Source organism: Coturnix japonica, chromosome 14 (assembly GCF_001577835.2).
Source record: "Coturnix japonica isolate 7356 chromosome 14, Coturnix japonica 2.1, whole genome shotgun sequence".
NCBI lineage: Eukaryota > Metazoa > Chordata > Aves > Galliformes > Phasianidae > Coturnix > Coturnix japonica.
The window spans coordinates 11,992,242-12,013,030 of NC_029529.1; the positions used below are offsets into that span (position 1 = coordinate 11,992,242).

General features: G+C 49.6%; 3 protein-coding genes across 4 annotated transcripts in view; 1 reads left to right on the plus strand and 2 right to left on the minus strand.

Moving 5' to 3' along the window:
• The window catches only part of IFT140 (intraflagellar transport 140), a 36,297-nt gene extending 35,797 nt beyond the window's left edge, over positions 1–500 (plus strand). Inside the window, exon 29 of the mRNA XM_015877245.2 lies at positions 57–500. Coding sequence (XP_015732731.1) covers positions 57–260 — 204 coding nt within the window. The 3' untranslated portion in view covers positions 261–500. The remainder of the gene's footprint in view (positions 1–56) is intronic.
• Positions 469–13,707, minus strand: TELO2 (telomere maintenance 2). 2 transcript variants are annotated; one of them, XM_015877249.2, is made up of 20 exons: positions 13,410–13,707; positions 12,828–13,105; positions 12,212–12,280; positions 11,755–11,902; positions 11,300–11,402; positions 10,873–10,941; positions 10,546–10,687; positions 10,076–10,212; positions 9,529–9,617; positions 9,106–9,216; positions 8,443–8,531; positions 8,058–8,149; positions 7,222–7,338; positions 6,526–6,597; positions 5,802–5,972; positions 5,022–5,113; positions 4,750–4,849; positions 4,341–4,405; positions 3,609–3,724; positions 469–1,402 (listed from the first exon to the last, which is right to left on the minus strand). In XM_015877249.2, exons 1-20 carry the CDS (start codon positions 13,667–13,669, stop codon positions 1,299–1,301), a joined length of 2,424 nt encoding a protein of 807 aa, XP_015732735.1. In that variant the 5' UTR covers positions 13,670–13,707; the 3' UTR covers positions 469–1,298. The 2 variants fall into 2 exon arrangements, with proteins under 2 accessions (XP_015732735.1, XP_015732732.1); XM_015877246.2 differs by having other exon boundaries at positions 9,106–9,219.
• Positions 13,708–14,216: 509 nt separating this feature from the next.
• On the minus strand, positions 14,217–20,707 carry RNPS1 (RNA binding protein with serine rich domain 1). Its single transcript, XM_015877257.2, has 7 exons — positions 20,523–20,707; positions 17,713–17,868; positions 17,245–17,436; positions 16,911–17,013; positions 15,971–16,124; positions 15,391–15,532; positions 14,217–14,750 (listed from the first exon to the last, which is right to left on the minus strand). Coding segments are annotated over exons 1-7 (855 nt in total). The 5' UTR covers positions 20,525–20,707; the 3' UTR covers positions 14,217–14,644.
• Between the last annotated feature and the right edge of the window lie 82 nt (positions 20,708–20,789).

Here is a 20,789-nt window from a genome sequence, read left to right on the forward strand (position 1 = left end):
CCCCTTTTGCTGGGAGCTCTGGAAGCGCTGTAGGTGATTTCTGTGCTTTCCTTTAGGCTTACCAGTACCTGGAGCAGATGCGGAAGATAATTCCATGCACAAACCTGACTTACTACATCAAGCAGCAGACGATTGAGGCGGTTCACCGAGGAGCAGGCATTCCCATCAGCCAGGCCTTGGTTCCAGAGCAAAGTCAGTACAGCGATGTGGAGAACAAGGATGTGGAAGAAGAAGTGGTTGATGAAGTGGAAGGCCCCTGACACCTCACAACGGCAACACGACTGACCTGAGCGCTGCTCCTTTACTCTGTGCTCTTCAGGGCTCACAGATCAGGCAGCTGCTGCCACAAACTTTTTGGTTATTACCAAGACATTTATTTTTTTCTGCTTGACTCTACAAGCAACAGTGTCCAAGTGGTGGATGATTTTAAACGCTGCGTACAAGTAGCAGACTGAACCCAGCCTGGAATCAACCTCAGCTTTTGTATTTTAATAAAGAAAGAAAAAAAGCTGCGCAGTGTCAGTTCAGGTCTTGTTTGAGGAGCTGAGGGTTTGTCAGCCTGAATTCTCGGCTGCAGGTGCCAACGTTACTTCTCTTTCCTTAGACAGCAAAAGGGGCCAGGAACTTGGGCAAGAGTCAAACTACTGCCCTTGTCCTGCAGGCTCCCCCCTCAAAGCTTTATTTAAATATTATAGGGCCATCCAGACAAGAAAGCTGGATATGCCTCCGAATTGTAGAGGGGCTGAGTTTGGAAGAGACCCCTGGATGTCATCTGGTCCTGCAGCCCACCTGTCTCTGAGCAGGGTCACCTACAGCCAGCAGAGCTCCTCACTGCTCTGTACAAGTTGCATTTTAGAACTGAAGTTTCCTTCTGGCACAGATGGGACCAGCCGCTGTCAGGGGATGTCACAGACAGTCCTGGGAGGTAAGTGGCTGCTTCCAGCCCTCCTGTTTTTCTGACAAGAAGTCTGCTATGAGATCTTCCCTGTATTTTTAGCAGAGCATTCAAACCTGCCAAGGTTATAAATAGCTGGGGTGGGGGCTGGGGGCGGGGGGAGGATGGCAGCGCGCTCCTACCTTCCTGCATCTGTACACCCCGTACCGGATAGCAATAGCTCACTAAATTGGCCTCCACTACAAAGTCCAGATGTCAAGTCGGGTTCGCTGGCTCACAGCACTGCACCCTTCCCCCTTCTTCCTCTTCTCCAGCCAGGTGACCGCTGAAGAGGCCCCAGCAGTGCCTACACACATCCAGCTGGCAATAGGATGAGGTTAAGGTCATTTCTCTCACCCTTCAGCTACGAAGGGGCAGCTTCCAGTTTCTTCTTCAGGTTCTCCATTAGTAGCAAGTTCTGTAAGGCCGACCTCCTGCAGTCCCCATCTGGATCTTTCTCCACCACATCTGCGAAGGAACAAACCAAGGTTAAGTTGGAAGCTTAAAACGTGCTGCTCTTCTCCCAACTTCTCTGTAACATTTCACAGACCATCACAGAGCAGCATCAATGCAGCAGCAAAACATCTGCCATGCCAGAATTCAATCTTCTCCCCCTGAGCCATCCAGAAGGTTCTGCAGCCCGTCCACCAACCAGCACAAACACGGGCTGCAGTTAAACACACACATTCAGAAGCCCAGTGTCTCCATTCTGCAATTGCTAAACTGCTCAGTGCTCCCTCCTGAAACGCAGATACAGCACTGGAGGAAAGGAACCTCAAGGCCTCCTCCTTTACCACCATTTTCTTTCTGCTAAACTGGTACATTTTTATGCTTTATGGAGAACGAAAGGGAGGGGATGAAGCTGCTTCAAGCAGCTGTTATTTCAGGGGCCCTTCCCGAGCCTGCAAAGTACAAACCAGGATGCGCGCAGGATGTCTGAGCAGGGGGAGCCTGGAAGAGCAGAGAGCCTGTGCAAGGATATCCTGTACGCACAAGCAGTGTGCTCAGAGCCCAGCACTGTCAGCCCAAACACATGACTCATTCAGATTGAGCGGAGCTATTTATAAACTCCGGGAGGGCTTCACTGCGGTGTTTCCACACTCCCTCTATAGAAAGAGAAAATGGGAAGGCTACAAGACACCTTACTGCAAGCTCATAAGCTAAGACACTGATGTTGGCACTGCTGCTAAATGCACGAGCACAAACCTTGAATTGCTGCCATTGAACGGGCTGGCACCAGGATACACCCAGCTCAATAAACTTACCCAGGTCAGCTCCGCAGCATTTGCAAGGCTGGGGGGGGGAAATTCCCTCAGTTCCTCAGCAGCTGCCTTTGGAGTTTCCTAGAAATGCTCAGGTATCCACTCAGACCTGACTGGCACAACGGCAGGTCCCTCCCCAAAGCCTGCCCTCATCTGCAGGAGCAGCAAAGAGGAGCCCAGAACCAACCAGGGAAAACTCCTACCAACAGTCCAACAACAAACTGCAAAACCACAGCCCAGGAATTTGTGCTTCAGGAGGAGGCTCCAGAAGGACACAGGTTTTAAATGGCACTTAAATGACACCTGGCTGCACGTGGAGCAGAGCTGTGTTCTTTAAGCTTTCTGGATACACCATGTGAGCTCATGCATTCCCACCAGCATCTATCGCACTATTTCTAGGCATCAGAACCACATGAAAAGCCCGTTACGCTGCCTACAGGCATAAAAGATGCTGCTAACCCTGTTCTCTTCCTTCCAACTCATTGAAACCAGGCTACACACTGCCCTCATTCTGAAAAGAGGGCACAGCATGCCTGGAAAGGCTTTACTTGGAAATGGAGGTTAACAGCAGAGATGAGCAGATTCTTCAGAGCACACCATGTCATGGGGACAGTTAAAGCTTTTGGCCCCACCAGGCAGCTCTTTCTCTTAAAGGCCACAGAGCTGCAACCTGTGAGGATCAGAGGCTGCCTGTGTCAGTGCTGCTTCCTGCCTGCTCCCCGTGGGAAGCCAGCTCACCAAGAGGGGGAATGGTGAAGGAAATCAAGGCAGGGAGTCACACAAGGGCCACGCAGAAAACAGTGCAGGCTCCAGGAGCACAGATCACACAGCATCATTTCCTCTCGTGCTCGCAGCACACTGCAATACGCAACCACGCACTTGTGCAGTTCAAGCTGCGCACTACCCATTTAACTGGAGGCTGCACACATTGTTCAGCACAAGCTGCTCTCTTTCACGGGCTGTTATTTCCTTCAGCAATAGGATGTCAGGAGATGGGGCTCTTCCTCCTCCTATAGAACCTGCACATAGCATCAAACAGCCACGTAAGCCTTGTACGTCACAGCCTGGCTGTAATGTGCAACGTGACAGTGTTCTGCAGCTCCACAAGGAGTGCATGGAGGCTCAGGCAGAGAAGGGAGTGCACAGCATGTCCTGGGATATTTGTGTGCCAACTGTTCTAAAGTGTGAGGACAGTTGCACTTGGAGATGCCTCACACACGTTTATGCTTTAGATACCCCTACAATACATGGTGTGCTCTGCTACCTGCCCCAGACTTACAGACAAACAGTGAGTGTTTGTCACGTGAGTGTGGTGCACGACACAAACACACTTACTGCTGCAGCCACACTTTTAAAGAGATGCAAACTGCAGCATGACCAGGAAGACGCTGACGTTGCCCATCACATCTCACCTTCCAGCCAGGACCGAGTCTCCAAAAGTTCCTCTGTCACATCTTGCAGCAGATGCTCCACGGGGACACTGAGGAGAATGGAGGAGACACAGGACAGAAGCCCCTGGCGCACATACCTGATGGAGAAAGGCAAACCAGTCAGAACTGCAGCTTCCTGCTCTACCTTGAGCTGCTTCTTATGGCTCCCCTCAAGGCTTCTCCAGTTTCTACTGTTTGTGATTACAGTAACCACTGCTGCCTTCCTACTACTTAGGAGTGTAATTATGAACCAGCTGGGATGCTGCTCACATGGGCAGCCCCTGCCACACTGGGGCTCAGTGTGCACAGCACAGCGCAGAGACCTGGGAAAGTCTGAGGTTCAAACAGAAATTGGGTGTTTACAATTCCTACGTGTCTTAATCTCTTTCTAAGTCGAATGCTGGAGTTCCCTGAGCTTCTTCAGCTGAAAACATCACAAGGATAGCTGGAGAAACATGCCATGCTTCTTATAGGTAATGACTGTACCTCCACACTAGAAGATGCCAATTAAATACCTGTTTGCTTAACATTAAAGCCATCCTTTCATTACATGCTCTACAAATGCTCAAAGGAGCACAAGCCCTGAGGTCAGCATTGACAAGAATGGGTGAAGTCATTGGCATTCCCAGCCAGGTGTTAGACTGGGATGAAGCCAGGCCGTGCCACCAGCTCACAGGGGATCATTAAGAACAAATGTATACAGCTACAACTCACGAGTCAGTGTGGAAACGCAGAGCCCAGACAAACTCCAGCAGTGCCTTTCCCATTGCAGTGGCTGCCTGTAAAACAGGATAATGACAAACACTGAATGCCTTCACAGTCACATCACTTCGAAGAACTGGATCTCAATACACAGAGCTGTGAATGCCAGGGTTAACAATTATTTTACAGAAGAGAAAACTGAGGCAGCCAAAAGAACTGATGTGCTCAACTTCCCATAGAAGCAGAAGGAAGTGCAGGGAAGCCTGAATCCTACACCTCCCTCCTGATCATCTTCTCTCAGCCCTTCAAGGACTCCTCAGCACAGTGACCCAAACTCAGTGCAGGCCTCAGAGCCCACTGCTGTGTCCAACAGCACCTGTGAGCTCCTAGGCTGGAACTCATTCCACACCACCTTTCTTACCATGGTGTTGACAGCCAGGTACATCAGGACTGCTAACGTGTGGACCAGTCTTCCGAGGACAAAGTGATCTTCCCCCAGGAGATCAAACGTTGACAAAGGCCTGCAAGTGCAAGATACAGCTCTGAAACAGCGACAGGGATGATCTCTGGAATGGTTGGGGTGGTTGTGAGGAGCAAACTGTCCCACACAGACCCCAACACAGACCACAGCTGCTTGCTCAGAGGTTACTTGCTCTTGAGTTGTCAAGTCCACATCCCAAGGTGTTCACTCACCTGTCAAAGTTTTGGATCAATGGAAAAAAGAAGTGTCCAGCAAGAGAACTGAACTCATTTGGACCAGAAGGCTGTTCCGCCTGAGACTGACCCTGTCCAAAAGAAAAATAAAGTCTAGACACAGGATGCAGCACCCACAGTTCTACGTTCATCTACTGCTGCCATCCCACTGGCAGCTACTGCTCACTGAACACCTATGGCTGCTGGTTTCCAGGCCAGTCACCTCACTCCCCACTTCAGATCCTCTCACACATCCAAATATTTCACTAGAGTGTATCTCAGTTCTGCTGGGTTATGTATAAGAAACAAGAATGGAGTTTTGGAAAGCAAGTCCTCCACAATGAACCAGCAGGGAGTTACGGGACCTGGGAAACTGGCAATAATTCATCTCCCTGAAAGAGAGAGGAAGGCTGACAGTCCACTCCAGATGCAGCTGCACTGAAGGAGGATGCTCTGGGATCTCTGAGGTGCAGCCACAGCTCCCTGCAGTGGCCAGACAAGCTCAGAACATGCAAAGAACAGCCAGAGCTCTCCTTCAATGAGAGACAAGGAGACCAACATTTATTTTCATTCTCTTCCTACAGGAATACAGGGTTTGGTACTTCCTATGGAAAAAAGTTGAGCAAAATGCTAAAGTGAAACTGAAATTTTAAGTTATCCAGTCCTGCCTTTGGTTGGGTTCAGTTTCACGTCTATTTTGCTCTTTCCAGATAAAACTACAGCAACCTCTACTGTCCCAGTTTCTGCTGGATTTGATATTTGTTTTTGCCATGGCCTCACCTTAGCAAACCTCCTTGTCTTGCTTTTGATTCTCTCATCAACAATTCTTCTCCAGTCCTTGGAGCTGCCACTCTCAGGCAGGAGCTGGATACAAGGGGTTGGGGCAACAGAATGTTTGGTCTTCCCATGGCCTTTGGGACGGGACAGTTCCTGAGCTGCTAAAACCAACACCTAGAAGAAAAGGAGGGATGTGTTAAAACAGGGATAATCTCTGTACTAAGGAAACAAGTCAACCTGCACCCAAACCAACAGGAACAGCAAGGGAGAAAGGCACAAGTTTAGAATTAACTGCAAAGCAAGTAATTGAAACCCAGTCAGAGGATACTGAGGTAATGGTCCAGTCAGTCACTCTGCCCTGAAACAGAACAGCAGCTCCTTTTTCAGACACAGTAACATGACACACAAAGAGCCACAGGCACAGACTTAGAAAAAGCAAAGAGATCCCAGAATGACAACACATCAGGAGAAAGCGGCTGCTTAATGGCTAAAGATCATCACGCATCTTCCACTCTGTGGGCAACAATTGCTGCTAATTCAAATACAACAGAGTTAAGATCAAGAGAGGAATGGCGGGCACAAATAGTAACTAAGAGATTCCCACACCCTTGCTTCCTCCTCACCTCTCCTACAAGGAATAAAAGGCATCCCATTACATCTTAGGGACACTGCACTGGTGCAACAAAGACATAACAGAAGTGGGAAGCGAAGAGAGGAGAGCACTTACATCGAGAATGTCCATGCGCTGACGTAGGCTGTAGTTCAGAGAATAGAACTGGGAGGTCAAGTACTGTGCAACCTGTGCAGAAAGATGGAGGAGCAGTGAGCCCAGCCTGCGAACAGCCCTTCTACTCATTCTAAACATTCTAAATTCTTCATCTGAGGCAATGCCCGGTTTCCTGACAGCTAACAGCAGGACCCTGAGATGAGGGAAGAAGAGCTCTCTATGAGTAGGGGAAATCAAATACTTCCACATCTCAATTCTCCCAATGGAAGCAAACAATTAATGGGACTTTGCCGTTCTTCTCTCCCCCCGACACAGAGGAATCCAAACAACCATCATGGCAGCTGACTACAAACACCAGGCTTCTTTTAGAGAAGCCCAGCATGCCTCAGCTTCCTCCTACATAAAGCCATCTTTCTTTAGTGCAAAAAGTCCTCATTGAATTTGCCTCACCAGGTACACCCATGCACACAATGTCCTTTAGCCTGTTACAGCTCTTAAACTAGCTTCTGCTTTTCTGTTGTTTGTTATCCATTCCAGACCCTTCAGTGCACAGCCCACCCCTGAGGCACAGCCAGACCTGAACCAGCTCATCACACTCTGTGAAGCTGCTTTTACCAAACCAGCAAAAGACTCCACCTCCTTCAATTTCTGCCTGTGCCTCAAACTGGAGAAAAGGAAGCAGTAAGAGGGACTAACAGGAATTGGATCAGTGGTTAAAACAGCCACTTGTGCCTTCTGACGGAGCTCTGCAAAGCCTTCCAGGCAGGTCTTCTCCTCCAGATGCAACAGGATCTTTGCCAGCTCCACACTGACCTGCTCAAAATGAGACAAAGGGAATCCCGTCACTGCAGGTGTTATCCTTCTCACAGGTTTTACAGTACCATCCACTTCCACTTCTAATGCTTTAGCACAGGGGGAATAACATAGGCCACAACACACCCTTTACTCACAAGGCAGAAATAACACATTAAGAACAATATCATCAAGATGGAATTCTCAAAACACAGAACAAAACCCTAAGCTGATTTCTCTATCTACGTTCGCTTTCCACTTTGGCTTTTTGGACAATGCTAACATCATGAGATAGGAAGACATGTCACTACAATTCATGGCTTAAATCCCATTTCAGGTGTTCTCTGCCAGGTCATTGTGAGCAGTCATCATCTCAGCCTCTCTGTCCTAAGTTCCTTTCACTCAGGCTTTTAATCCTGACAGTACAATCCTACCTGCTCCCTCATTAGTGAGCTACATTTGTGTGACTGGCAAGGTCTACTTGCAAACATTTGTATCTCAGTGCTGGAGCTGCTCAGTGCCACACTGCTGCCTTCACCTTTGCCTGCTTCTTTGTGCCCTGTAGCCTCAGCTCAAAAGAAACTATTGCTTTCCATTTCCCTTCCCAAGCTGAAAGCTCACAATTCAGACACACAGTAGCAACACGGGTTGCTCTGCTGGGGAAACTAATCTCCTCACAAAGGCAAAAAGATAACCCTGTACCAGAGTCCCCTGGTAATTATTAGCTCACACTGCTTCACCTCTCTTGCTGCTGCTGGATTCTTTCGAACCAAGCTCTCAAGAGCCTTGACAGCTTCTTCCCATTTGTCCAGATCTTCAGAACCTGTCAGGGCTGCAGGCAAACAGAGGGCAGGTAAGATATTAATGGAATGGTTCTGCTCAGGTATATACCCCAACCTTCCTGTGACAGCAGTTTGTCTTTTTATAGGAAGGCAGAGCTGACCCAGCACACAACCAGCTCTAGGAGCCAGACTGCAGCTCTTTATGAGCAACAGTTCAGCACTTGAGCCCAGATAACTGAAAAATACAACTTCTCTGGATTGGCTCTGATAAAAACAAACCTAATGAGAGCACTCTCCCCAAAACAGTAAGAACAAGATGAAGACTCAGCCCCAAATCTCACACCTTCAATACAGTCTCGAATATACACTGGAGCTTTAGTCTTCTTCAGTTCTTTATCCTCTGACATGTCATAAGGTATAAGGTCATCATCGCTGTAAGCAAATTAAAGGCAGGAGTTAGCCCATGTGGGAAGGCAATTCTTTGCCCAGCTAACCTCAAGGAAGTAAAGAAGCAGCACAAACACCACTGTTACACCACTACTACTGCAATGCAGATCAGCATGGCTGAAGCCCACCCTGGGAAGCTGCATGAATGACTCAAAGCTCAATGAAGGAGCACTTCTAAGTGGATCTCCTGGCCAAGTGCAGGTAGGGATCAGGTGACCCAGAGGCACAAAGCTGATCCTTGAGATTCCTTTATATACTTGTAAAAAGCCAGGATAAGACAAGTCCAATGATAAAATGATAAAATATCAATAAATCCCAGAAATGTCTCATAAGCCAATCAATCCGAATGAGTACAATGGCTGTACCTGACAGTGGCTTTGCTCCAGCTATTGACAAGCATTCTTGCATACAGTTTCCTACATGATGTCTGAATACCACTCAGCTGAACAAGGTCTGCTCCCTCGTTCTGCTAAGAACAAAATTTGCTCCCTTCTCTCCAAGTCTGCTCTTAAGAACCCACTATTTCTTTTCCATTTCCTACCAGCTTCTTGCCCCATACCTGTCAAGCTCAGCATCTGACTCTTCATCCGGCATCACCTGAGTTGTTGCTGTAGGTGATTTCCTGTCACTTTCCAATACTGGTGGCAGTGCAGCATCTGTGTTCTCATTCCTGCTGTAAGCAATGAGAAACAATAAAAGCAATACAGTGACAGTCTGTATTCTTCAGCAAAAAGCTATCAGTGCCATCAGAGCCCTGAAGCCTCAGTAGTGCAGCAAAATGGCTTGTGTGGAAGGGGAGGACAATGATCAACAAAAAAGGAATGAGAACTAAAAAGTTCACTATCAAACACCTCATCATTTCCAGCCACAGACCCTAAAGATGATCAAGGGAAAAAAGACATAAAATCAAACATAACTTTTCCAGTTACTCAGTACATTTTCTGTATTTGCTACATGGAAAGGAAGAGTAGCAACATCTTACTCATTGTCTGGAAGACCTGGGAGGACACCGAGCGGTGCGGTTTGTACCAGGAGGGACTTCAGTTCTCTTGCTTCATCATCTTCTTCATACTAGACATTGAGAACAAGCGTTACTGCACTGTAAGACGGCAGGCAAACCCAGCATGCAACACCTGACCCAGAGCTCTGCACTGTGCAGATGGGGTCCGGATCATCAGCTGAACACACATCAATCCCTTTTGTTTCAATCACTACCAGCAATAATGTACTAAGCTGCAATGAGATCTGTGCCATGTGTAATCTTCCCCCCTGTATTTCATGGTAGCACTCGGTCAGACCTTGTCTCAATGTTATTTATAATCTTTAAAACATTTAATAAGCAGCAATGCAACAAGGTGAATGAATCAGGCTTTTAAAGAACAAATGGGATTTGGAAAAGGATGAGCATCGAGGGCCTTATCAACCCAGGCCATTCTATGAGTCTGTGATAATGTTCCAGCTCATCTGGCTTTAAACTTGTATTTCCTCTGTGCCCCACATACAAAGATAAGTTTCACCATAACCTTTACCTGAAACTTCAGGACGGGCCCATCCGTGTTTATCTTTGAACTAATGCTCTCTGCCACTATCATCCCCAGACGCCGTATCTGTGGCAGGCTGCTGTCCAGGTGGCACTTCACACCCTCCATCATGCTCGTGAGAAGTTCTGCAGAACACAGACAGCACATAAACAACGCCAGAGCTACATGTGTGCCTTAGAGGTCATCCAGTGAAGGGCAGAAAGGTAAGAAGGGCCTAAGCCAGCAGCTGCCAAAGAGAAAACAGGTTATAACTCCAGCATCACGAGGCAATAAGAGGCCTCATGGAGTAGAACGAACTCCAGCCTGAAATGGACAAAACAGGTCATCCAAGTCAACCTTCCTACAAGTGAAAAACAAGGCCACACATCTTGTTTACCCACACACCGAAACAAGATCATCATCTCTTCCCAGTCAGACTTTCTGTTAAACACATCTGCTCCTCTTTGCTGCCAGCTCACCTTGTCTGCAGCTCTCTATTTCGGGTTCCTTCAGGTGAGAAAGGCAGATAAGGATGGCCTTACTAATATACTGCTGCTGCTCCACTGGGGAGTGTTTCACTGCACTGCTGCTGCCCCAGGTCTCCAACAGCTCCTGCAGCACCTGATTCAAAGTATAAATAGCTTTGTTTATCCAAACCAGCTTGAAACAGATCTTTTATACATGTAAGTCAGAAGAGCAACAAGAGGGACTGAAGGAAGCCCCAAAACTCCCCACCACGTGGACACACTCATAGGGCAGAATTTTTTCCAACCAGACACCTCACCAAAACCACGACTTAACCTCACCTTGATCAATAAGGCACGACGAAGACCATCCAGGGCCAGATAGCCAAGAAGATTCTGCAGCACTGCAGTCTGTAATGAGAACCACAGGTCTTGCTTTAGCTGGGCACAAAGTCAGCATCCAGCAGTGCTGAACATGTATGTTTATCGTGTTCAACTTCCCAACATGAAGGACTGGTTGGCAACATTCAAACAGAAAAGCTAATTAAAAATAAAAGTAAAAATAAAGAAGAACTAAAAAGCAACTCATGCAATTGCTGATGAAACATATGGAAAATCAGGACAGGAATACAGTACCTGTACCACCAAGACCAGACAAATACAGAACAGATTTGGAGCTCAACTAAATAAAACATAACCCAACAACAGCAAATTGGTACTGTGGGAAAGACTGGCACTGCTACGCTGCTGTTCAGCACAGAGCCCTTACCGTGTAGCCATATTGCAACAGCAGCATCTTCTGCGTCACAACAAACTGAGCTTTCTTATTTTTCACAACCAGGTTCCCCAGCAACCGAGACAAGACATCTGCCCTAGCAAAACAACAGCAAAACATCAGGAATCTACGGAGTCATTGTCACACTGCCTATCATTACGTGGGATTCTTCGAGCAGCTATTTGCAATGAAGCAAACACCTCTAAATGTTAAGAGCCAGGCAGTGGTTGCAAATAAGGTTTTTTTCATTGCATGTCCTGGCTCAGGTCTGTAAGGAACAGTGCAGGAACAGCTGAGGGGGAACAATCAGCAATTCTGCCCCTGGATCTCTCAGGAAATAGCACTGTAAGAAACTGACCACATGCCTGTGTGTGCCAGCATCTTTTCTGAGTATCCGTGGCAAAGTTCCAGCCTCTGCTCTGCCTCAGGGAGGAAAACAGAGTTCTTACCCCGGTGCTCTCTGGACAAAACCAAGGACCACTGCCTCCATCCAGCGGTCTGGCACACATTCAACCAACCGCCAGCATATTCTCTGCCAGATGCAGTCAGACTTGGTGAGATCTGTGAGGGGGGGCACCAAAACGCTCAGAATTTCCTCTGAAGCAGAAGAGAAAAGAGAGAAATACATCAGCTGGGCAGAACTGCTGCAATGGCACTCGAGGTCAGCTGCAGACATAAAGATCTTTACACACTTAATAGTTATGGCCCAAGTGGAAAGCTGAGGGGAAGGGCAGAAAGGTCACGTATTTTTGAGATATGAACACATCACACCTGTATGAGATGATAAAGGAGCATCACCACCTATCAGATCTGCAGCTGAGTGGCCTCAGAAAGCAGAGAGCAGCCTGTGCTGCAGCCTGACCCACAGAAAACCCTCAGAACTCCCAGGGCAGGTAGAACACTCACTTTGTCTCCCATGAACGCAGACCTTTCCCAGAATATGTGAAATGAAAGAGACGGAGCAATCCGAGCCACCTGGAATGAAGCAGATGGAAGCTTAACAAGATCATCACCAGCATCAACCAAAGGCAGCACACACACCTACAAGGCCAGAAGTCTGAAAAGTCTCAAAAATTTCTTCTTTGGAGATATGACTTCAATCTCCCCCCACCTTAACCCGACTTCAGGTACAAACCAACCCAACATTATCCATGTTGAGTTGGAGTGAGAGCACTGAAGTAGCTCAGTCCTGCTTCAGCACAACAGTGAGTGAACTACTGGTAGGTTCAGTGCTGGTCTTCCACATGCTTCATTCAGCACAGCTCACTGCTAAATGCTGGCAAGGGATGGGGATATTTTACAGCTCCCAGGACTGTGGCTTTCAGCAGGACTTTGAATGGACTTTTAATGGACTTGGTCTCATTCCTGGTATTTTATTCTTTTAAGCACAACGTACTTCACAATAGAAAATGACCTTAAGGCCCCACAACACCCGTTATCTACATCTCGAGCACCAACCGAGGGGTCCAGGCACAAAACACTCCAGAGGAGCCGCCTCTACGGCCCAGTCCTGCAGTCTCACCTCTGAGCGAAGCGGAGACGTTGTGCAGCACCTGGAGAACAGCGCTGCCCAGCAGAGGGAAATAGCGCTGCGGGAAGAACACGGCGGGGCTGCGGCCCTGGAGGCTGTTACCGACCAGGTCGGGCAGACACACGATCCGAGCCAGCAGCGCGTCCTGCCGCTCGGCCGAGCCGGGCCGGGTGTGAGGCTGGCACAGCTCCCATATGAGCGCAGCCAGGCGGCCCCGCCGCAGGAACTGCTCCAGAACGTCGGGCAGCGCCGTCAGCTGCCAGCGGGGGCTACAGGAGGAGAGAGGCGGTGAGAGCCCGGCCCGCGGTACGGAGCTGTGTTATTACTGCCCCGCGGTACGGAGCTGTGCTAACACTGCCCCACCGTACGGAGCCGGGCGTGCGGCTGCTGAGGTATCACCGCTGCCCCGAGACAGCCCGACCCCGGCCGTGCTCCCGGCCGTGGTTGGGGGCAGCAGCTCACACAGTGTTGGTGCTTCGGCATCGCCCCGGCCCCGCCTGCCATGGATCCCGCCATCCCCTCACTCCAACCCGCTCCGTGTCCCCGCTCCCCGCCCCGTGTCCCGGCACTGACCGCGCTCCGTCCATCCCGTCTGTCAGCGCACACAGAGCGAGGTCGGGCGGCCCCTCCAGGAACAGGCTCCTCCACGGCCCAGCCGGTTCCTCCGGCCCCGCCGCCATGTTCCTCATGAAGGCTCCGAGCCGTGCCCGCTCCCTGTCCCCGATCTCCGCCTTATCCCCCATCTCACGCAGCGCGGCCCGCACGGCGCTCACCGCCTCCACCGCGGGGCACGGCCCGGCCGACTGCAGAGCGCTCTGCAAGGCCGCCGCCATGATGGACGGCACGCCCACTTCCGGCCGCCGCCGTGCGGGGACCAATGGCGGAGCCGCAAGAAGCCCCGCCCACTGTGCTCTTAAAGGCGCAGGAGCCCCGATTTCTCAACCCTACTGCTTTATTCGAGTCGCTCGTCCTACACAAGTACAAACACAACGCGGCCCCGAAGGCTACAAAGTCATACAAAACGACACGAAAATAAAGAAAAAACAACAAAAAGACTTTATAGGATCGACTGTACAACAGGTGGTTGGTTCTCTGCCTTTCCCCAGGCAGCAGCACGGCCTCAAGCCCCCCCTCTGCCTTGCAGTGGTTGCCCATCAGTTGCTAATGGGATTTGTAAAGCAGAACAATCGCATTGTTTCCTTATGGGACCGAGTGGGGCAGCAGCTACAAACCCGCTGGTAAGATTCGCAGCGTTCAGCAGGGTGCAGCATCAACCAGGAGCACTGCAGGACATCAATGGGCACAAACGACTCATTATTTGGGACTGGGAATAAAGCAGCAGCTCAAGGATCAGGTCTGTGATCAGGTTTGTGATCTGTTCGAGCCGCTCAGTCCCAGCCCTGAGGCTCCCTGTCCCGTTCTGCAGCGTTTCCAAACAGCTCGAGATCGATACGCTCACCCTTACAGCACACAAAGCATTGTGAACTCACTGGACAAAGGGGCCAGAGCAGCCCCGCACAACCAGCACAGGACACGGTGGGTTTATAGCCGGGAAAAAACAAAACTAAAACATAAAAATCGAGGCTGTTTGTCAATAATGCCAATTCAATGCCAGGAAACTTCCAAGCCCCGCAGCAGAGGCTGCCCAATGGCCGGGAGCTGCTGCCGTCTCCTCTCTGTTACCTCCACTGCATCCTCTCTCTCCCCCTCTCTCCCTTCCTCTCCTAGACCCATTATAAAAAAGGTACAATATTTATTTTCGCGGAATTTAAGTTAAAAAATAAAAAGCTGTCCATTCTTTTTTTGCTTTATCGTGACGAGTTGGAGCTGGAGCGGCTGCGGTGGCGCCTTCGTCCCGGAGACCTGGACCGCGAGCGCCGGCGAACAGGAGACCTGCGGCGCGGGGAGCGAGACCTGGCAGGAGGAGGAGAAAGTTCCTGTCAGGGCACAGGGAGCAGCTCCAGGAAGGTCACCTCACCTGCCACCTCTGCTCATTGATTCCTTTCGCCCCCTTATAAACCACTGTGAAAGATCCGACAGACAGCAAACCGCAGGAAGCAAAAGGGCAACTTAAACAGCAAGATCCCAGCAGGGATTTTCTAGCTACCACCCTCTGCTTCACAGCTTGAAAGGCTGCTTCATATCCAAAGAATAGACAAGAATCTTATTTTCTGCTTCACACAAAACAAACAAGTTTGTTCTAAGTCAGACTCTCCTCGATCTGAAAGGTTCATCTGAGACTTTGGCTCCTGAAATATTGTTCAGTATTGACACAGCTCACACAGCACCACAGACACTTCTCACAGGAAGCTCAGCTCTAAAGATAAAGTGCTACAATTAGTCTGTACAGCCACCAGTGTGACACCAAGGTCCCAGGAATGGAATATTAAGAACAATCTGAGTTCAACTGACACCCAGAAGGTGACTGCTTTGTTTTGAACTGTCATTTGGAGTGGACAATCAACTCCAATGAGACGAAGCTGTCCTGGCACTGGGACTTCATGACAAATTCTTGTTACAACAAGAAGGAAATAAGAAATGCCACAGCTCTCACCTTCTCCTCATGCGAGGGGGTGACCTGCGCCACATGGGGGGTGGGGGCAGCATCCTCCTGGGGGGGCTGAAGCGCCGAGGCGGCGGTCTGGGCCGTGGTGCCAGTACAGCTGTGGCAGTGATCTCCTGCCCATCGATCTGCCCTGTTCAGAAAGTCACAAAAATAAAGTTAGTGTTTGCCAGCACCAACAAACCAAGTGACAGCGATTCACAGCTCTGACACAAGCAGCACGACCCCGTGCTCCTATTTCCACTACACTCTGAAGTTATACTGACCAAACCACACACACACCAGACTTCTTCACCAAGTATCCCACCAGACATGGATCAGGAAGGATTTTCACAAAGATTTAAATGATATTTTGTTTGGAAAAAAAAAACAAAACTATCATTTTAATAGTTCTGTATTTTCTTTTCAACCTGTCCTGAGACCATACAAAAGCCCCTCTGGGCTGAAAACAGAATGACAGCACGTCAGATCAGTTCCCCAAAAGGCAGCCCATCATCTCCATCTCATTTTCACATCAAATCCAAAAACTTCTTTCAAAGCACTCAGCCTCCTTGCAGCATTTGACACCTACCTCCATCCATGTGTTTCAGGGCTTTCTCAGCATCATCTGGGTTCTCAAACTCCACATAAGCGTAGCCTTTAGAGAGGTGTGGATTTAGCCTGTCAACTGGCATGTCAATCATTTTAATCTTTCCATAAGTGGAAAAAATTTCCATGATGTGATCCTGCCAAAAAAGAGCAGAACTTAAGGATGTACAGCACTATCACTGAGCAGCTCTGGCTGGTACAGAGCACACAGCACCACATCAGCTTTGAATCAATGCCACCTGCAGGAGATATATTCCACTGATCAGGTGTGGAAAGGACACTGAGATTACCACATCCTCTACTGACATCTATGTCTGTTTCACTTCAGATCACTCTAATCCTTAACAGAATTACTGGCTGAACACCACCACAGGCTACAAAAGCTGCACTAGTGTAAAAACCTTCCTGGGGACCTTAGGAAAGTGAAGTTGTGTCCTCACTTAGAAAGTCTTAAGGTGCAATTCTTAATATTGTGTTTTTAAATAGCATTTTTTCAGCACCCTAAACTTGTATTTCTGCAGACCTTTAAACTACATTCTAGCAAAGACAACTCCAGCCAGTCCAGCTCTCCTGAAGCTCCTTTTGGTGAACCCCCCAGGTGTCCTTAATGCCTCCCAGGTGATTTCTACTGCTGTACTGACTTCTACAGCTTTCTTCCTAGGAAGGTGGAGCTCTCGGGTACCAATAAGGCAGACAGAACTTTTAACACTACTGAATTACACAAGCCCACAGTTAATTTGACTTGAGGAAGTTCTACTGAAGCATTCCACGCTCATCAGTTTGGACACAAAGCAAGCATTTCCAACAGCAATGTGCTGGCAGTACACCAGCAACAAAACAAACCTTGAAGGCTTTAAAAAAAGCCACCAACACACGCCCACAGGGGTGCACCTGCGTGGCATTACAGGAGAACATGCCATTACCTTGGTGACGTTTCTAGTGAGCCTCCCAACGTGCACTTTTGTAGGTCTGGGTGATGGGCTGCGCCGCTTCCGCTCCTTTTCATCTCTCTTCGGTGGCTTGGACCTGATTTGGACATGAAAACATTCACAGTTTTCAGGGGAAACAAGACGACAAGAACTAGAAGCTGGCATCCATTTTGACTGCCATTAATAGAAACATGCCTGTTCTAACAAAATTCACATCTCTAAGTTACGGAGAATGCAGACCATCCTTGGTAAAAATCTGTTTGATCACAACCTTGTATTGCACAAGGAACCTGCTCTGTAGGAATTCCTAAAGACAACATGAACTCACTTGGAGCGGGACCGCCTCCTGTTGTCATGTCTCCGTCGGGACGGACTGGGGGATCCAGAGGAGCTGCTGGAACTTGAACTGCGTGAGGTGCTGGAGCTCCCAGAGCGGCTTGAGGCAGAAGAGGAGCTCGAGCCACTGCTGGAACCAGTGCTGGAACTGGATCCTGAGCTGGAAGTGGAGCTGGAGCGGGACCTGGTAAAGGAAGCAAAACATGAGTGGAATACCCAGAAAAAGAATGGCTGAAGCTCTTCTCCTGGTAGACAGAAAGCAACTGCAAGTTACAGCAATGAAAACCGACTCTCCATAGCTCACTAATTCCACCATACTTCACAACGGTCAAAACCCCTTCCTTTAATCTTTCCATTGTGACCAATGCAATTCAAAGGTTGTGTAAATCTGAGCCGTGTGGAAGTCAGCAAAAGGTGGCTCTGAAAACATGTATTTGTTACTGCCTGTAATGGTAGCTACCTGGTGCTGCTACTCCCACTGGAAGCACTGCGCCTTTTGCGCGTCTTGTCCCGACCACGATCCTTTTCACCCGATTCCTTAGTGGCTGCTTTGTCCTTGGATCGGTCCTTTGATTTCTCTTCAGACCTATCCTTGCGTTTGGTTGGTGAGGGAGCCCTTCAAGAATACATGGCAGAAGGGATTGTTTAATATGGAAAACACACTCAAACAAGGAACAGAACAGCAACACAAAACACTGAACTTTAAATGTAATTGAAGACACCAAAAGAGCAGAGTTAAAGCATTAGGTAAGTTCGAGCTTTTTAGGAAAAAGGAAAATGTGTTACATTGCAGAGTAGCAGCTTTGCGGACAGCAGGTCCAGCACACAGAACTTACTGTCATGTGTAAGTTCACCCACAGAGATATTTTCAACTCCTTACCCTCACTGGGAAAGCCCCAGTACCCTACAGCATCCCCGCTTCCAGCAGGCCTTGAAAATCTGGAATGATTACCTAGTGCTGGATTTTTTGTTATTTTCTTTAAGACCCAGCAAACTCTTCTTTTTAATTCCCATTAACTCTGTTTCCCCTTCAGAGGTATCCAAAGCAAAACAGGCCTCACTTGTGCCAAATCTCAGTTCTAACCCCTTGCTTCTGAGAAGTGACCCCTAATTGAAAGCAACAGAGCAGCCAAGTGACAAGGTAAGAGTGTTCAGAAACAAGATGAACAGACACAGAAGAGCAGAGCTGCTGTGCACCAGTGGCAGCACACCAGAGGACAAGTGTGTTCTCCAGGGCACTGCAGCCAGGCACAGCACTGCATGGCAGTTACATCCAGCCCCTGGGCCAGCTCAACCTTCATGGAATACAGACCTGTATGCGTGTTTAAAGTTACAAATTGTGATATTCACAGAAGTACAAAAGACCCTCGCTATGTGCTCCCCTTGAAGGCACACAGAGGACATTCATCTCCTACACACGGCACACATGCAGCTCCTGCCTCTTGACAACATCCTCATCTCCAGAGGAAGCTCTGGTTTCTTCCATAGTCACCCTGTGCAGCAAAGCACATGCTTGGCAGGAAGAGATGGCTGCTGAGTAACAATATAGGCTGGTTCATTGAGCAACAGAGATCAGTATATTAGTTTGAGGAGCAATATATTAATTCAGCAAAAGGAATCAATGAGCACTAGTCCTAAAACTCTCCACTTCTGCTTTGCCTGGTGTGTGATCAGCCTTGTTTTCTCTCAATTCCCCTTCATAAGCAGCACTGGAGTCACGACAGACCACTGGTCATTGTATTTCACCAGGGGCAAGGACGCTTTCCTTGGATTTCCACACACGTTGTTTTGGAAGTTGCCCATTATGGCCTAAGAAGCAATGGACGTTTGCAAAATTGGGGAAAACCAGCTCCAGGTGAATCAAAAATGTCAGTGATGGAACTGATGGTGGAAAAATGGGGACAAAGTAAGTGGGCATACAACCAGCAACCACCCTCAGTGTAACTGTGCATGCCCAGAGGAACACGAACATACATTAATGAGTTATTGGAAGAGAATGAACGTGTGTGCCAGTGTGCTGCATGTGTAACTATTAACTGTTTACATGTAAAACCTGAACTCTGACAGCTCAATTCCAAACATTTCCTATGAGAGGGCTGCATCTATCACATACTCTAATGATCACCCAGTTCCACCTCTCTGCAAGATGGGAAGTGAGAGCTCAGAAGCCCAACAAGTGCTTTGCTAATGTCCTGCCTGCTGCTGGAGAGCTGGGAAGAGCTGCATGTAAACAGCACCATCAGCAGCACTCCTGTGTGCACCCACAGGGCTGGCACTTACCAGACTAAACAGCCAAATGCTGCTTACACATCCAGCAACCTCCTGTGAAAGGCTGCTTTTAGGCAGCCCTTAAGGTAACCAGTGTTCTTCTTTCACCCAATGAACACAGACCTTTCCCAGGACAGTTTTAGTTGGAAAGATCAGCCTGGGAGATGCAGCCTCTGGGCACTTTCACTTGTAGGTGCTCAGGCATTCACTAAAACACACCTCCATAAAGAATAACACCGCAGCATGAGCACATTAAAACAACACAAGGAACTTCTAAGCAACATCCACCCTTCCAAGAATGGAAACCAAACCCGACATCCCCAACATCTCAGTGTCTGTGCAGCACCCAGCCCAGCCCAGCCGGCCTCGGGGCACTCTATTAAGCTGCCCATTCCCTGCACACAGTCAGCTATGAGACCTATTCTTACAGAGAGCTGCAGCCAAGGCAACGACCTGGGCTCTCCCTCAGCCTTCCTGCAGGGCAGGCGCGCCCTGCAACGGCAGCTTGTTTATAGTTATATGAACAACAACTATAGCAAAGTTTTCCTCGCGTGATTTAAGGTCAGCCCGCTCGGCAGCTCCTCTCAACGCCCCCGGCCCAGCTCATGGCAGCGCGGGGCCCAGAGCGGCCGGGGCTCAGCCGCTCTCAGGCTGCGGAACGACGCCGGGCACAGCGAGACCCGCGGGTCGCTCCCGACTCGCTGCTCTGCCGCTGCCGGGCGCCGGGACCACCAGGCCCCAACTCCGCTGCAGGCCTCAGCCCCGGCTCCGCCCCGGCCCGGCCTCCCGCCTTCCTCCCCGCCCCCGGTAGGCCGCGGCGCCATCCCTATCCCCCGCGTCCATCCATATCCCCTCCGTCGGCTCCCGCCCGCTCCCCTGGGCAGCCCCGAGATGCGGCGGTGCCGCCCCGAAGCGGCGGCGGGGCGGATGGAGGCGGATGGAGGCGGATGAAAGGCCGATGGCGGCCGATGGCCGCACGGCGCTCAGCCCCAACACACTCACATCCTCGGCGCTCTCAGCGCTCCGGGCCCGGCGCGCGCGATTGGCGCAGAACGAGCGGGAAGAGCGAACGTGTGGCGAGCAGTGATGACGTCACCAGGGGGGAGGAGGGGAGGTGGGCGCCTTAAAGGGGCCGGGCAGGGGATCCATGTTGTCCTGCTGTCACGGTCTGTGGGCGGCCCGTGCCGTTATGGGCACCGCCATGTCCGCCTCATCATGTCCGTGATGGCTCCTGACGAATGGTGACCTTCCCAATGCATAGCTGGCTCT

Excerpts from the sequence above, each read along its gene's own strand:
- TELO2 (XM_015877246.2), bottom strand. The coding sequence starts at position 13,669 with ATGGCGGCGGCCTTGCAGAGCGCTCTGCAGTCGGCCGGGCCGTGCCCC. Across the intron at positions 10,213-10,545 it reads AATAGAGAGCTGCAGACAAG|AACTTCTCACGAGCATGATG; the intron begins GTGAGCTGGCAG and ends TGTGTTCTGCAG. Across the intron at positions 4,850-5,021 it reads TTGATCCAAAACTTTGACAG|GCCTTTGTCAACGTTTGATC; the intron begins GTGAGTGAACAC and ends TTGCACTTGCAG.
- RNPS1 (XM_015877257.2), bottom strand. Across the intron at positions 17,437-17,712 it reads AGTGGGAGTAGCAGCACCAG|GTCCCGCTCCAGCTCCACTT; the intron begins GTAGCTACCATT and ends TTCCTTTACCAG. Across the intron at positions 14,751-15,390 it reads CCCCCTCGCATGAGGAGAAG|GTCTCGCTCCCCGCGCCGCA; the intron begins GTGAGAGCTGTG and ends TCCTCCTGCCAG.